The sequence below is a fragment of the Gigantopelta aegis genome, chromosome 5 (genome assembly GCF_016097555.1).
Source record: "Gigantopelta aegis isolate Gae_Host chromosome 5, Gae_host_genome, whole genome shotgun sequence".
NCBI classification, from domain to species: Eukaryota; Metazoa; Mollusca; class Gastropoda; order Neomphalida; family Peltospiridae; genus Gigantopelta; species Gigantopelta aegis.
This window is the reverse complement of record NC_054703.1, coordinates 30,023,684-30,041,842: the sequence shown is the minus strand read 5'-3', so window position 1 is coordinate 30,041,842 and position 18,159 is coordinate 30,023,684. Positions and strand designations below refer to the sequence as shown.

Genomic DNA, 18,159 nt, shown 5'->3' with positions numbered 1-18,159 from the left:
TGGTGACCACACGATCACAGTAATATATTTTAACGATAAACATATGTTTTAACAAACAGACAAATAAAGAAAGAAAGAAACTATCAAAGAAACAAATAATCATAAAAATATTTAAACAAACAAGTTATGAAAAAAAATACATTAGTACCCACCATAAAACAACATTATCATCAATCATAAACAACATTATCATCAATCATAAACAACATTATCATCAATCATAAACAACCTCAACAGCAACAACTACAGATCACGTGTTTCATGTTGACAACTACCAGCACGGGGTCATCATCTCGTTCACGATAATAATAATAATAATAATAATAATAATAATAATAATAATGATGATGATGATGATGATAAGGGTAATAATAATAGTAATAATAAAAATATATCTAATAATAATGATAGTAATAAAAATAATAATAACAATAATAATAATGATAGTAATAAAAATAATAACTAATAATAATTAATAATAATAATAACAATAATAATAGTAATAATAAAAATAAAAATAAAATGATAATAAAAATAATAAGTCATAAAAATAACAACAACAACAACAACAACAACAAAAATAACAACAACAACAACAACAACAATAATAATAGTCACGTGTTTCAGGTTGACTACTACCAGCACGGGATCATTATCTCGTTCACGATGTTCGACAAACCTCCGATCATAATAATAATAATAACAATAATGATGATGATGATAAGGCGTATCATAAAATATTGTTTGTTTCCGGTTACCCGACCGACCCTAATTTGAACCTGCCGACCCTAAAACTTTTTTGTATATCCAAAAATGTTTTTTTAATATAATAACGATTTCCACGAAAACATTCCAAAACTATCACAAGCACTAATTTCGTGTCATTTAGGGGATAACCCTACTGTCTTTTCCGATTTGAGGACGTATATCGGTGGTTTTACTGTCGCAAATCTAGTTTTATTGGCGACCCATTAGCCACGAAATGTTTTCTTCTAACAATTGATTGATGGAGTTACTTCCCTTCAAATTGAAGTTCGGTAACTTTCGTGAGATATCGGGCGAAGAGTCGGAAAATTGTTTTCACGAATATATGCGATCTTTTCCGATTTACTCTACATCTAGCGCAGCGAGGTGTTCCGATTAATAATAATAATAATAATAATAATAATAATAATAACTATATTTAATTATTTACTCCAGCGACAAACTGGCCTTGTAGAAATTTAGTGACCTTCTGATAAACTAGGGGAGGGAATGTTTACCGATACTGATGGAGTTTACTGCCAAATCAAATGATTAAACATGTCAGTAAGATCTCGATGCGTTTCGTTATTTTTTGTAAGTGGTCACTGGGAACTTCGCGGGTTTCCTCTAAAAACAGTGTCAGAATGACCATGTGTTTGACGTCCAATAGCCGATGATATTAAAGATACAAATCAATGTGCTCTAGTGGTGTCGTTAAATAAAACAAACTTTACTTTTCAACATTCGTTTGAGCATCCTGAGCATTTGTACTGCATTTCTATTCATTGGACCAATTGACTGCATCAAACCAAGTGTGTACTTTAATACTGGATGCATACAGAATAAAACTAACATTGCAAATTATAAAATTGGTAAGTCTACCATTTCTTAGATACACTAGGAAAGATAATATTTATAAAAAAAAAAAATAATGTTATTGATGGACAGATAAATATAGAACCCTTCTTGTTAGTTTTCATTAAAAGAAATTGTTATAACTTATTTACTGGTTTCTATCCAATTAAAGTTAAACCAAGTCTGTCCTGGACCAATACAGAAGTTAAGTGTTAGTATGAGAGTAAACCTGCCTATTATTAAACAGCAAGGGGTCTTTTGTATGTACTCTCCCACAGATAGGTTAGCACCATGTTGCCCTCAAAATCAAAATGCCTTATCTTTTATAAAGTTATAAGTTGCCCATGTAAAAAGAAGCCTTTAAACACACCTATTTGGATAGTACTACATATTTTAATTTTTTAAATTAAGTTATGAAATGGATATAGAAAATAAAATGGCCATACGGTTTTTGTCCTTTTGAAAATTGTATAATGGAAAGAAAAGTCATTATATTTTAAACTGCACATAAAATATGCCCCCAAAACGTCACTTTACTATGCCTTACTTCATTTCTAGGGAAAACACTGTGATGAATGGTATTGTTGGTTTGCATAATGCATTTCTATACATGCAGAGGTTATTTTGGATACCGGTAGTCAACACCTTTATTTAATATCCATAAATAAAATTATTTTCCAAAATAAAATGTTTTTCCTACCTACCTACCTTATATTTTTCCAGCATGTAATAGGAAACAAGTTTTAAAAAAATTCCGGCCTAATAATAATAATGGTAATAATAATAATGGTAATAATAATAATAGTAATAATAATGATGATAATAATAATAATAATAATAACAGTAATAACAGTAATAACAGTAATAAAAATAATAACAATAATAACAATAATAATAATAATAATAGTAGTCACGTGTTTCAGGTTGACTACTACCAGCACGGGATCATCATCTCGTTCACGATGCTCGACAAACCGCCGATTCAGGGCGACACCCACGCCAACACGATGGAGGTGCAACTCGGAGACGCCGTCGCCAAACTCCGGATCACCGTCACAACCGGACAGTTTGTCGTCGCTCTCAACCCAAACATATTCAAAGGGGTAGGCTTCCTGTACACTCCCACTCGTGCAGAGATACGATTTTACATATTACATTGCTCACTTTTTGTCTCTCTCTTTCTCAGGACCGGCCTCGGTGGCGTCGTGGCAGGCCATCGGTCTACAGGCTGGTAGGTACTGGGTTCGGATCCCAGTCGAGGCATGGGATTTTTAATCCAGATATCGACTCCAAACCCTGAGTGAGTGCTCCGCAAGGCTCAATGGGTAGGTGTAAACCACTTGCACCGACCAGTGATCCATAACTGGTTCAACAAAGGTCATGGTTTGTGCTATCCTGCCTGTGGGAAGCGCAAATAAAAGATCCCTTGCTGCCTGTCGTAAAAGAGTAGCCTATGTGGCGACAGCGGGTTTCCCCTAAAAAAAATCTGTGTGGTCCTTAACCATATGTCTGACGCCATATAACCGTAAATAAAATGTGTTGAGTGCGTCGTTAAATAAAACACTTCTTTCTTTCTTTTTCTCACGTTTGTTTTTCTACTCACTCTTTCTCATTCTCTCCACCACCCACCCACCCCCCTCCATCACACTTTCTCTCAGTGTCTCTCTCATTCTCTCTCCCCTCCGTCACACTTTCTCTGTCACTTTATCTCCGTCTCTCTCTCTCTCTCTCTCTCTCTCTCTCTCTCTCTCTCTCTCTCTCTCTCTCTCTCAAACTTTCTCTGTCAGTTTATTTAAGTGAGTCACTCTCTCTTCTCTCAAACTTTCTGTCACTTTTTCTCAGTGAGTCTCTCTTTGTTGTTGTTCTCACACTCATCATACAACGTTTTACTTCCAGGTGAAGCCGCTGGTAGCACAGCCATACAGCGACAACGGGGACGTCGTCGTCAACTACTACTACGGCAATCAACCGCCACCTCAAGGCTACAGTGGAGGTGAGTTCTTTATTTCTCTACAGGGCCGGACCTGACTGAAATAAGTGGGGTGCATAACACAAAGAATCCAGACTCTTAATAGGACATTTCAAAGTAAACAAAAATAACTGTGTTAAAGAAAAATTAGGAACAATGTTTCATGTTTTCGGGTGGGTAGGATGCAAAGGAAGCAGGTACGCCCCACTCACTCACTCCCGCCCCCCCCCCACCCCCCCCCCCCTTCTCATACGCTTATGCTCGATATCTCCTTCCACCCCTATCTTTCTCCTGCCCTATACCTACCCCACCCCTTGTCTCTGAGTTGGTCCCTCTCGTTCTGTGTCTCTTTGTGTCTCTCCCTCTCTGTGTCTCTCTCTCTCTGTGTCTCTCTCTCGCTCCCTCTCTCTCCCTCTGTCTGTCTGTCTGTCTCTCTCTCTCCCTCGCTCTCTGTCTGTCTGTCCCTCGCTCGCTCTGTCTCTCTCTCTCTCTCTCTCGCTCCCTCCCTCGCTCTCTCTGTCTGTCTGTCCCTCGCTCTCTGTCTCTGTCTCTGTCTCTCTCTCCCCCACCCCCCAGCAGTTAGGACTAGGGATGGGACGGTTCTGTTTTTTGTTTTTATTTTCGGTTTGGTTTTCGGTTTTTGGTCCACGGTTCGATTTATTCGTGGTTCGGTTTATTCACGATATGTTTTACAAGTAGTACAAGTACGCCAATTATCATACATATATTTTTATAAACTACTTTAAGAGCAAGACATTTTTATTGTTAAAGGTCATTTGTAAAATAATTCTAAATATAAAATTATATCTTGACTAGAAAACAAAAATTGCAATTTTGCCGTGCCATGTTAGCGTGTTGGGTCTGGAATACTTGGGCAATGTGTCCCCAGGATTTGAGTTCAGAGAGTTGGCAAAATAAGTTGGGGGCGAGAATGCTAGGGATAGTCTCTTTTTTTCTTTTTTTTTAATTCAGTTGTCTTTAGATGCATTCTGGCCTACATTATATATGGGTGTGACCGTGTCATGTACACATTATAGAAATCTAAAAGAAAGATATATGTCAAGACATATTTCTGTCATGTTTATGATTACTTTGATGATCTCAAATCTTTGATGAGAAGTACGTGTGTGTGTGTGTGTGTGTGTGTGTGTGTGTGTGTGTGTGTGTGATGTGTGTGTGTGTATGTGTGTGTATATATATATATATATATAGTCAAACCTGTCCTAGCGACCACCTGTATTCTGCGGTCACCTTCCTTAAACGGCCACTTTTTTCCCTCCCTAACAATTTATAACGTAAATGCGCCTGCAATAAGCGGTCACCTGTCTAACGCGGCCAGCGGCCACCCAAATCGGATCCCAAATCGCTAAAATACCTGTATTAAGCGGCCACAGTGAATGTTTACTATTATATAAAAGTGATATTTAACAACAGCGATAAGGTGCAGCAAATAATCGATCTTCACACCTTCAGGAATACTAGTGCCCATTCAGTCCCGACATCTCTACTGTGTATCAGTTAAGAAAGTATGACTGTGGAAAACATCTAATTGCCTCTTGGCAGGCTACACTTGACATTTGTAGATTCACATACTATGACAATACACTGCATGAAGTAGAAATTAAACAATTACATGGAAAGAGAAAACAAACGTGTTGAGAACGGTTAATTTAATATTCCAGTTGCAGTTTTTTTCTGAACGTTTATTTATAGTAAACTGTGAAGCACATATCCATTAATTAGCAGTACAGATGCTAAAACAAGAAACGACAACATATGTTTTAAAGACTATATGTCGCAACCTGTAATCAGCGGCCACCTGTCTTAAGCGGCCAATTTTATCTACTCCCTTGTGTGATCGCTTAAGACAGGTTTGACTGTATATATATATACAAACTTCGCCTTGATCTCGCCAACTTTGCCCTGGTCGTGTGTCTGGAGCGACACCAAAGTCGCCCTGTCAAAACTGAGGCCACATGCTTGGCAACATGCGTTCACGGGTGACTGACCAGGAATTTGGAGATGGCGACATGCGTAATTAAGGATTAATTATCCCGGTTTAAATGCTTATCGTGGTACATTGCTTTTTTGTTGTTTATTACTGTAAAAAATAGAAATAAATTCAAGTCTCCCTCTGGTTAAAAACTTCTCCCTCTCAAGGTCTAAATATATATATATATATTAAAGTACGGATTACTCGATATATGCACAAATACATAATATATTGGCCTACTGTTTAAAGTGAAAAAAGTGAAAAGTAGTTTGCGTACATTGTAGTTCAGGAACTGCGGACGATTTCGTCCCAATAAAAACTTACGGAAATTAACGATGTTGAATCGTTTTAAATTAATATGACGGAAATTGGGCGTCATTTTATAATTCTTAAAGTTAAAGGGACACTCCTGAGTTTGTTGCAATTTTTAAGATGTTATCGACTAACAGAGACTTTTTCACGACTGTAAATACATATCAAATATATTTTTTGCATAAAATATTAGTGGCTTTATATTAAACGTGTTTCTGATCGTTTTAATATAGGTACTAGGTTACATTTTATTTTATTTCCTAAAAACTATTTTTTTCGTATGTATGAAATTATTTGAAGACAAAATGCAGTTTGGGCTTGTTTACAAATATTAAGACGACCAGAAACACATTGAATATATATACAGACACTTATATTCTAAACAAGAAACTGTATTTAATTTGTAAGTTTAATCGTAGAAATATTTTATTAGTCGGAAACATCTTACAATGCAGCAAACTCAGGAATGTCCCTTTAACACTTGTTTCCTTTTTTTTAAATTTTGACAACTGGGACGAAACATACTTAAAATGTTTATTCTCACGGCGGATAAATCACTGAGGTCAGTCCCTATTTTGAGATGTTACAATTTGTACTGTCCCGGCAAGAAATTCGCGAGTTCTGTGCAGGATCCGAACAACACCTATCGCCCATACAAACATGTCCGGTTTAAGGAAATCGAATGTTGTGATTGGCCGAAATACTTTATGGGTCATCGGGATTACCAGCAACGTTTATACATTTAATTATTTTTTTTTAAAACAACAACAAACAAACAAACAACAACAACACCCACACAACGAAATGAAAATTTGGAAACGGTGCAGCGACCTACAACTGCAGTTTTCGACAACATCGAATAGTTGTTCCATCCCTAGTTAGGACCTGACGTAGTTCAAAATGTTTTCAGGTGTCGGTTTAAACACAAAAACAAATCCATTTTCTTTCCTAACATTTACTTATTGTCTGTTTATTTTCTATTGCAGGCGCCATGGCAGGACTTGCAGTTGCTATGCTGTTGATAAGTTTTCTTATCGGGTTTGGTGTTCTGTTTGCCATAAATAAACTGAACTTGTTCGGTAGGAAAAACGTGGAAGGTGGTCTTGGGTTCGAACCGAGAACCTACGAAAACACGAAGCAAGCAGTGGCTGAGGAACATAACGCTTAGTTTGACGCAAATCTGAGTCTTATAGACTGGTCGCCCACATTGCAGCGTTTTAAAAAAAATCTGGCGACCACTCTACTCCTATTAAAGGGACATTCCTGAGTTTGCTGCATTGTAAGGTGTTTCCGACTAATAAAATATTTCTACGATTAAACTTACATATTAAATATATTTTCTTGTTTAGAATATCATTGTCTGTATATTTAATGCGTTTCTAGTCGTCTTAATATTTGTAAGAATCCCAAACTGGGTTGTCTTCAAATAATTTCGTACGTACGGAAAAATATATTTTAGGAAATAAAGTGAAATTTAACCTAGTGCAAATATTAGAATGATCAGAAACACATTTAATATACAGCCACTACTATATTATGCAGAAAAATATAATTGATATGTAATTATAATCGTTAAAAAGTCTCTGTTAGTCCATAACATCTTAAAAATTGCAGCAAACTCAGGAATGTCTCTTTAAAGGAGCATGATATTAATAACCTTTTAACAACAGGGTGGTATTTTTCGCCAAGACAGACTTTTAACACGAGAGATAATATTACGCTTGTTTACTTTTGTGAATGATAAACGGTCGAAGGCTATTTTATGGTTTGAGCACTGCGTCGGAATACATGTGTAAACTGCTGCACGTGCGAGTATTAATCTATAGCCACGTAAGAAACAAAAGTTGGGAAATAAAATGAACTTTGACCTACTACAAACATTAGGATGGCTACAAATGTACTGTATATAAAACACGGATATTAAAAAAAAAGGTTTTAATTATATTGTCCAATTTTAGTCGTTGAAGGTACAAACCCTAGTTTTTAAACACTAAGGCATATTTTTCACTATTAGAGCCCTTTATGATCACTGAAATCAAACATTACTTATATTGCATTGTTTAGAATATCCATTTCCGTACAACTGAAGTGTTTCAGGTCATCCTAGTGTTTCTAGTACCACGAAATGCATTTTTCATAGTTTTAAAGACAAACATGCGTCTGAGAAGTAAGTGTTACGGAGTCGCGTTTTAGTCTATTTTAAGGGTATTTCAACGTCACAGACTCTTGTTTCTCTCTGTTGTATACAATTTTGTTACATTTTGTAAATTAACCAAACTTAGTGTCCTTTTTTACGGGTTAAAACTGGTCTCCAGGTGAAAAATATGCCTTAGTGTTTAAAAACTAGACTTTACCCATTTTAGTTGATATTGTATGTCAAACATTTGACAAGTTGAGCATATCGTCTTAGAGGTATTTGTCCATTAGTAGCAAAGGGTATTTTATATGCACCACCCTACAGATAGGATAGCACATACCACGGCCTTTAATGTGCCATTGCATTGGCTGGAACGAGAAATAACCCAATGCGATTCCGGTCAACTATTTTTCATTCCAGCCTATGCACTACGACTGGTATATCAAAGGCCGTGGTATGTGATATCCTGTTTTGGGGTTAGTCCATGTGAAAGACTCCTTGCTAAGGAAAACATTTAGTGGGTTTCCTCTCTAAGACAATGTGTCCAAATTACCAAATGTTTGCCATCCAATAAACGATGATTAATAAATCAATGTGCTCTAGTTGTGTTGTTAAAGAAAACAAAATGAAACTAGTTTTATACAAAAATGTCCAGCGCACACAAACGGGTCCATGTGCCTTTAATTTTAGTATGCTACCGTGTCCTCGTCTCAATTATACTCAACCCCGCTTTCACTCATTATGCACGAGTCGTGGACATTCCTCGAATGAAAATCGGAAAACTCCATCAGCATTATGGTCACCAGTTACTGTATGCCAGGCATGGCGAAAGCAAGTAGACATTGGGGGGGGGGGGGGGGGGGGCCTGACAGATTAAGGGGGGGGGTGCAAAACAAAGTCTCTAGGGGGTTAGGGGTAAGGCTCTCCGGTAAAATTTTCAACACTAGATGTCCTGAACACGTAGTAGTCTTGGGAATAGGTTATTTAAACTGCAAGAATAATAAGAGTTTACGTTTTGCCACACAATCGATTATTGCTTTTCATAAGCGATCATCACATCGGTAGAGTCAAACCGATCAATGTTCGATTATAACCAATCACTGGATCGTCACTAACACGTGGTATTCGAGATTACATTTAGAGTAGTTGTGCCTGTATAAAATAGAGGGCTGTGACGTCGGACTTAATGTCAGTAATGTGAGACTGAATATCAGTAATGTGAGACTGAATATCAGTAATGTGAGACTGAATGTCAGTATTTGGGGACTGAATGTCAGTACTGTGAACTGAATATCAGTAATGTGGGACTGAATGTCAGTACTGTGGACTGAATATCAGTAATGTGAGACTGAATGTCAGTAATTGGGGACTGAATGCGAGTAATTGAGCACTGAATATCAGTAATGTGAGACTGAATATCAGTAACGTGAGACTGGATATCAGTAACGTGATACTGAATATCAGTAACGTGAGACTGAATATCAGTAATGTGACTAAGCAAAAACGGTTGGGTATAATTTTGATTAGGACCTTAGACCTTTTGACCCTCCTGAGACGTTTTCATGTTGTCATGTCCATGTAAGACTTTTTTATTGTTTTATTTGTAACACTTCATCAATATTATTTCGGGTGATCTAAACGTATTGCGAAATTAAACGGAACATAAATAACACAATAATAGAAAATAATCAGTCAAACATATTTCAAACGGTGTGTTTGTATATCGTTTGTTATAAAGGTTGCTTGTATTAATATGTGCTCGCTCGCTCGCTCGCTCTCTCTCTCTCTCTCTCTCTCTCTGAATCCCCACCTCTCTCTCTCTCTCTCTGAGTCTGAATCTCCCCTCTCTCTCTCTCTCTCTCTCTCTCTCTCTCTCTCTCTCTCTCTCTGAGTCTATCTCCCTCTTCCACCCTCCCACCCTCTCTCTCAGTCTATCTCCCTCTCTATCTCTCTCTGAGTCTGTCTCCCTCCCCCCCCCTCCCCCACACCTCTCTCTCTCTCTTTCTCTCTCTCTCTCTCTCTGCTTTTCTCTTAATTCTTCTTTTCTCGAATTACGTGTGCATGTCTTTCTCGCTCTTTCTCAGTCTTACAGAAATGGTAAGACTGTTCATTGGATGTAAGCACGTATCAGTGTTTGATTGGTTGATTCAAGGGCACGTTAGTTTGAATATTACAGCTTGTATTGTGTGTTTAATTTATTATACCGCTTCTATATAGAGAATATTCTATGATTAAAGATTTTTGAATTAATTTTAATTTTGAGTTGTATTACATTTATAATATCGGCTGAATGTAGAAATAAGTTTCCCATTTCACACCTCACCGCATGCAACCTTTCATGCCTACACTAATACACGTCACTGGGGGTTTCGTAGCTATCAAACATTTATTTCCATGGCAATAAAATTGAGGAGAAGAGGGTACTATATACGTGGGGTAAGTGTTGTGAATCGTGTGCAATGCGAGTAATACCATATGCCTAATACGATTTCTATCTAATGTCTCGTCTACTGGAGGACAGCCACTCCCGAGATCCTTATCTGGGTAATACATCCTTCCTGTACCGCCACGGAGGACTGCCACTCCATTCACAGAACAGAACTGTATTACACTCAGGCCGTTCCACAACGGCGTTAGAGGAACATACATAATAAATAGTATAAACGTGACAAGATGGTTTACAGGAGGATGAAATAATAACATATGATAATACATAATACATGCATTTACTTGTATATGATATTAATTGATAATAACTGTAACAGTAGTAGTAGTAGTAGTAGTAGTAGTAGTAGTAGTAGTAGTAATAATGGTGGTAGCAGTAATGGTAGTCGTAGTAGTATAATAATAGTAGCAGTAGTAGTAATAGTAATGGTAGTACATGGTACAGTAATAATAATAATAATAATAATAATAACTGTAATATAGCTAGGAAACAGTTTTGATTGTGACATGAGTTATTCAGTTACCAGGACGTTTAAAAACCTGGCAAATTACATTTATAAATTTCGCCAACTTCGTTAATACACTTATTTTCTTACTGCTCATTAGTTCTTTGAATTTGTAGGTGCTTGGTCTAGTATAATAATAGGGATGTAAAAATCTTACTCGGGAATTATGAAAAAATATACATACAAATAAATAATGGAATTCATCACCAATGTCACTTTTATCACGAACACCTGATATCGCCGTTTTGACAGCGACTCGTGAGCAGTGGCGTAGTGTGGGCGGGGCCATCTGGGCGGTTGTCCCGGGCGCACAATTCTGGACTGGTGGAAAGGAGTCAGGAAGTGCTAACGGTCCACTGGTTAGGGGGCGCAATACTTGCCTTGCCCCGGGCGCTGGCAACCCACGTTACGCCACTGCTCGTGAGTGCATGTGATAACAGCTGTACTTATTCTAATGAGCTCTGTCCGATGCTAAGTTTGATTTAGTAAACTAGTCGGGAGTGGCAGTCCTCAATTGAGCGGTGTAGGAAGGATGACACTGTATTATCCGGTAACGATTCTGCTCGAGTGGCAGTCCTCAATTGAGCGGTGTTGGAAGGATGACACTGTATTATCCGGTAACGATTCTGCTCGAGTGGCAGTCCTCAATTGAGCGGTGTAGGAAGGATGACACTGTATTATCCGGTAACGATTCTGCTCGAGTGGCAGTCCTCAATTGAGCGGTGTAGGAAGGATGACACTGTATTATCCGGTAACGATTCTGCTCGAGTGGCAGTCCTCAATTGAGCGGTGTAGGAAGGATGACACTGTATTATCCGGTAACGATTCTGCTCGAGTGGCAGTCCTCCTGGGATTTTGGGGTATGGCGCTATGGAACTGATTATTTACAATATGCGTGTTTAATGAAACCACAGTCAACAAAGGGTATGAGGACCTCCCCCATAAATAAAATTGGTTAGGTTTAAGGTTAGGGATAAGAAAATCATTCAGTAATGATAAGAGTCCTTAATTTTATCAAAATCTGCAAAATATTTGGGTTTGGCGCTACTATACCCGTTTTACCCTTGAGTTTGGCGCTACTATACCCGTTTTACCCTCTGGCAGAAAGCCTGATAATGGAGTCCATTACTATTTTGTGATACAGTTTTGATCACAAATAACGGTTTTGTCGTTCTGACCAGATTTAATTCTCCATAAAAAAAAAACTGACAACAGGATAACTTGTTCAACATTTGAAGACAAAACACCGCGAGCGCCATAACACTGGACACAACTATTACTATTGCGCATGCGTGTGTTGTGGCATTTCATGTCTTTACACCTAGTCATATATGGAAGGTGTCTGGTCCCAGTTCCACGAAGCGATCTTAGTCCTAAGATCAACTAAAGTGAATAGGGTAGCTATGCGCTTAAGGTAATCTTAGGGCTAAGATCGCTTCGTGGAACGGGGCTCAGGTCAGTGTGAATCAACGTATGCCTCCTCAACTTGGAACCCAGTGCAAAACATTCTGTGCACACCTCACAATTGATTTTGAATCATCATATGCGTTCTCAACGTAGAACGCAGCCTAAAACATTGTGTGCACACCTCACATTTGAATGGGGTTTTTTTTCTCACTATTGTGAATCATCATATGCTTTCTCAACGTTGAACGCAGCCTAAAACAGTTTGTGCACACCTCACATTTGAAAGGGTTTTTTTTCACCATTGTGAATCATCATATGCTTTTTCAGACTGGATTTATGAGTAAAATAGTTTGTGCATATCTCACATTTGAATGGTTTTTCGCCCTTGTGGACCATCATATGATGTTTCAGGCTCGATGTATGAGTGAAACATTTCGCACAGATTTCACACACGAATGGTTTCTCGCCGGTATGTGTCAGTGTGTGACATCTCAAGTCTCCATTCTTTGTGAAACGTTTTGAGCAAATTTCACATTTGAAACGTTTCACACCCATATGAATCAACATGTGCAGTTTCAAAGTGGAACTCTGGGTAAAACATTTTGTGCACAATTCACACTTGAATGGTTTCACACCAGTATGAGTTAACTCGTGGCGTCTCAAGTTGCCACTTCGTGTAAAACATTTTGTGCACATTTCACATTTAAATGGCTTCTCGCCAGAGTGACACTTCTTGTGCTGTCTAAATGTCGCAGACTGGCTAAAGCGTTTTGTACAAATCTCACACAGGAATGGTTTTTCACCAGTATGGATCAACATGTGCTGTGCAAGTAGGGGGCGCTTTTTGAAACTTTTTGTGCACACATCACACAAAAACGACTCATTAGAATGTCTCAACAGGATATGATTTTGCAAGCTGGCACGCCGTCTAAAACATTTGGTGCACAGTTCACACGTGAACGATCTTTCACCAGTGTGGATCTGCATATGTTTTTTCAAGCTGAAATTCCCCGTGAAACCCTTTGTGCACTTTTCACACTTGTAAGGTTTGTCATCACTATGAATCATCGCATGCTGTTTGAGTCCCGATTTGTTAACAAAACGTTTTGTGCACACATCGCATTGAAATAGTTTTTCTCCGGTGTGGAGCCACATGTGTTTCTTAATGTTACCTATGGTTGTGAAATCCTTGAGACACACCCCGCACGTGAAGGGTCGTTCCCCGGTGTGCACGCGCATGTGTATCTCTAAGCAAGACTTGCTTTTACAGCACTGCGAGCAGACGTTGCATATGATACACGACTTACCACTGAATGGCATGCTTCAGCTGACGATTTCAACACTCCTCAAACTTGACGTCTTCAGTTGACGATTTCAACACTCCTCAAACTTGAAGTCTTCAGCTGACGATTTGAACACTTCTCAAACTTGACGTCTTCAGATGACGATTTCAACACTCCTCAAACTTGACGTCTTCAGATGACGATTTCAACACTCCTCAAACTTGACGTCTTCGGATGACTATTCTAACACGTCTCAAATTTGCAACCAGTAAGCGTCACAAAGTGCCGCACAGTGTCCAGCTCTCAAACGTTGTACCACGAAGTCAGCAAGCTCTACACAAGAAACAGATTTATGAATAAATAAAATAGAAATTAAGACTGCTACATATCTAAAAATATTCCGTAGCAGTATAGTTAACTGCCCTGTTCAAGGATTTTAGCAGGATGTGTGTGTGTGTGTGTGTGTGTGTGTGTGTGTGTGTGTGTGTCTGTGTGAGTGTGTGTGTGTGTGTGTGTGTGTGTGTGTGTGTAAGGGGGGGGGGGGTCTAGCTTCTGGCGAGCGAAGTTCATAGTGGGTTGAGTCAAAATATATTGAAAACAAAACCTTACCCTGCTCGCTCCAGCCAGTGCACCACGACTGGTATATCAAAGACCGTGGTATGTGTTATCCTGTCTGTGGAATGGTGCATATAAAAGATCCCTTGCTGAAATCAAAGAGAGTAGCCCATGAAGTGGTGACAGCGGGTTTCCTCTCGCTATATCTGTGTGATCCTTAACTATATGTCTAACGCCATATAATTGTAATTAAAATATGTTGAGTGCGTCGTTAAATAAAACATTTCCTTCCTTCCCCTACACGCACACGTCACAAAACTGATTTGGCTCATTTGCACAGATTCGTGTTTAAAGGCTAATTATTAGGAACTTGAAGTGTGTTTTGTTTAACGACACAACTAGAGTACATTGATTTGTTAATCATCGGCTATTGGATGTCAAACATTTGGTAATTTTGACAAATAGTCTAAGAGAGGAAACCCGCTGCTTTTTTCCATCAGTAGCAAGGGATCTTTTATATGCACCACCCCCACAGACAGGATAGCACATACCACGGCCTTTGATATACCAGTCGTGGTGCACTGGCTGGAACGAGAAATAGCCCAATGGATCTACCGACGGGGATTGATTCCAAACCGACCGCATATCAAAAGAAAGAAAGAAATGTTTTATTTAACGACGCACTCAACACATTTTATTTACGGTTATATGGTGTCAGACATATGGTTAAGGACCACACCATTTTCAGAGGAAACCCACTGTCGCCACTACATGGGCTACTCTTTCCGATTAGCAGCAAGGGATCTTTTATTTGCGCTTCCCACTGGCAGGATAGCACAAACCATAGCCTTTGTTGAACCAGTTATGGATCACTGGTCGGTGCAAGTGGTTTACACCTACCCATTGAGCCTTGCGGAGCACTCACTCAGGGTTTGGAGTCAGTATCTGGATAAAAAATCCCATGCCTCGACTGGGATCCGAACCCAGTACCTACCAGTCTGTAGACCGATGGCCTAACCACGACGCAACCGAGGCCGGTGACCGCACATCAAGCAAGCATTTTACCACTGATGTACGTCCTGCCCTAGGAACTTGAAGTACGTTCATAAGCTGAGTGATAGCCAATCAGTTATTTGGTTTTACATAAATGGTTGCATGCCCGTAGCAGGGGGGGTGGGGTGGCCAGCCCCACATAATTTTGGCTCTTTTTTTTCTTTTTTTTTTCTTTTTTTTTTTGATAACTTTTACATCTCAACTGAATGTAAAAGTTGTAGCGAGATTAACAGATGGAGATTAACGGCGAGAGTTACAGTAACGTGCAAATAACCTTTGAATCGAACCCCCCGACCCCCCATATATCTCTCGCCTTCGGTGCTCGTTCAACTGCCCCTTCCCCCCCCCCCTCCCCCAATAATGTCCACCAGAGCTTCTAAGATTATGGTTGCCCCACTCCCATGGCTAGTGATATTCAATGTTGGGCTAGTAAATAACTAATATTACCACTCCCAACAGCTGGTAAAAACAAAAGTTGGCAAATCCTGCATTTTAGTCTATTTTTTTAAATATTAATATCCTGTAACCCACTACCCCCCCCCCCCCCCACACACACACACCCCCCCCCCCCACCTCCCACACCCCCAACCTTAAGTGTTTTTAAGCTCCATCTCCCTCTTTAGGTGACAGATCCGATTATTACTGTTATTTAGTAAAATTGTATTTACTTAAAGTAAAGTAGGGCAAGTGGATTATTAATCGTGGCTAGTAAATGTTTTAAATCACTGATCTCATGGCTAGTGGATTTTATAAAAATTCTAGAAGCCCTGTGTCCACCTTGCGCTCCTTCAATTGCCCCCCCCCCCCCCCCCACCCCCACCTCACCCAACCCCACCCCACTCCCCTCCCAATAATGTCCACCATGCTACGGGCCTGGGTTGGTTATGTAATTAAACAGGCTTGGTATCTATGCACCATACTTCACTTGAGAGAAATATGGATCACAGCAATCGGTAATTTTCTTATCAAGCTGATTTTGGAAAACTGAATATCTAAACAACTATTCAAAAATGAGGATTTGTGATATGTGTGATAAACAAAATATCCACAAATATATGTCTCATATCCGTTATGTGATTTACACGGACGTGAACATAGAACGTAAAATAAAATATAATAAATAATAATAATAAAAAGGGTAACTTGGGAACATATTAGGAATTTTGGGCTCGACGTTATGGAAGGAAGAAGGAAGGGAATGTTTTATTTAACGACGCACTCAACACCTTTTATTTACGGTTATATGGCGTCGGACATATGGTTATGGTCCACACAGATATTGAGAGAGGAAACCCGCTGTCGCCACTTCATAGGCTACTCTTTTCGATAAGCAGCAAGGGATCTTATATATGCACCATCCCACAGACAGAGTAGCACATACCACGGCCTTTGATATACCAGTCGTGGTGCACTGGCGGGAATGAGAAATAGCCCAATGGGCCCACCGACGGGGATCGATCCCATACCGACCGCGCATCGAGCGAGCGCTGTACCACTGGGCTACGTCCCTCCCCCTGCACATTATGGAAATAACACAAAATGATACAGGCATCTGTGTATAGTGCTTACCACCCCACCCCCGTCACCATTCCCTCGCATTTCTGCACGTCTGGAGACTAGAGAAAAATACGTACGTTGTTTTTATCGAACAGTCCGATTCCGTGTTCCGCTTCATTGATAACGTAACACTGACTGAAAGTATACGATATATAAAGTACTTGTGTTTAGTGTGATATAAGAAACATATACAGTCTCTATAGTCATTTACTTCATAAGCACCAAACGAGCACAGCAAGCATACAATATTTTTGTCAAACATTTAAACCTACACTAGCAAGTTAATAAATTTACTCGATAAATATAATTATGTTGATTACAAAGGAAGTAGACACAAAGAAACTATTTTAACCTCTTGTTTGGACTAGATCAGTTGAAATGCGGATTTTTATTAATAATGTGACAATCAGATATAATTCCGTTTTCCATATCGTATGGCTGGTTATTTTACATTTTATTTTATGTAGTGGAATTTTTTTTGTTTAACGTTACTACTAGAGAGCGGCGACCGTACGTAGCCCAGTGGCAAAGCACTCGCTCCATGCGCGGTCGGTCTGGGATCGATCCCCGTCGGTGGACCCATTGGGCTATTTCTCGTTCCAGCCAGTGCACAACGACTGGTATATCAAAGGCCGTGGTATGTACTACCCTGTCTTTGGGATGGTGCATATAAAAGATCCCTTGCTGCTAATCGAAAAGAGTCGCCCATGAAGTGGCGACAGCGGGTTTTCTCTCTCAATACCTGCGTGGTCCTTAACCATATGTCCGACGCCATATAACCGTAAATAAAATGTGCTGAGTGTGTCGTTAAATAAAACATTCCTTTCTTTCTTTCTACTAGAGAATATTATTTATTAATCATTGCCCTATTGGGTGTTAAACATTCAGTAACATCCATTCAGTAATTTTGACATGTAATCAGTGTTTCTGCCAGAAAGAAAATTGTGGGTGTGGCGCTAACGAATTGAATGCAACCATAGTCAACAGAGGGTATGGGGGCCTCTCCCAGAAAGAAAATGGGTTCAGTTTCGGGGTAGGGTTAAAAAAAAGAATACAGTAATGATAAGAATAATTAATTTTGTCAAAAGGTTAAAAAAATGTTTATAAAAATCAGCCATAGCCTACCCGTTTTACCCTCTGGCAGAAACCCTGATAGTCTGTATTTTGCTAATGGTAGCAAGGGATCTTTTATATCCACCATCCAACAGTACATACCATGGCCTTTGATATGCCAGTCGTGAAGCACTAGCTGGAAAAAGATGTAGTTATATCGAGTGTATCTGTGTTATATTGGAGTCATTTTATATAGTGATCATGTATGCTTCTACTTGAGGTCAAACTTT

General features: G+C 39.1%; 2 protein-coding genes across 2 annotated transcripts in view; one reads left to right on the top strand and one right to left on the bottom strand.

Moving 5' to 3' along the window:
- LOC121373079 overlaps positions 1–7,203 on the top strand; it is a 29,637-nt gene extending 22,434 nt beyond the window's left edge. Inside the window, exons 13-15 of the mRNA XM_041499525.1 lie at positions 2,523–2,702; positions 3,496–3,592; positions 6,860–7,203. Of these exons, the coding sequence (XP_041355459.1) occupies positions 2,523–2,702; positions 3,496–3,592; positions 6,860–7,041 (459 nt within the window). The 3' untranslated portion in view covers positions 7,042–7,203. The remainder of the gene's footprint in view (positions 1–2,522; positions 2,703–3,495; positions 3,593–6,859) is intronic.
- Positions 7,204–12,124: 4,921 nt separating this feature from the next.
- On the bottom strand, positions 12,125–17,102 carry LOC121373598 (zinc finger protein 501-like). Its single transcript, XM_041500287.1, has 2 exons — positions 16,894–17,102; positions 12,125–13,984 (listed from the first exon to the last, which is right to left on the bottom strand). Exon 2 carries the CDS (start codon positions 13,686–13,688, stop codon positions 12,642–12,644), a length of 1,047 nt encoding a protein of 348 aa, XP_041356221.1. The 5' UTR covers positions 13,689–13,984; positions 16,894–17,102; the 3' UTR covers positions 12,125–12,641.
- Between the last annotated feature and the right edge of the window lie 1,057 nt (positions 17,103–18,159).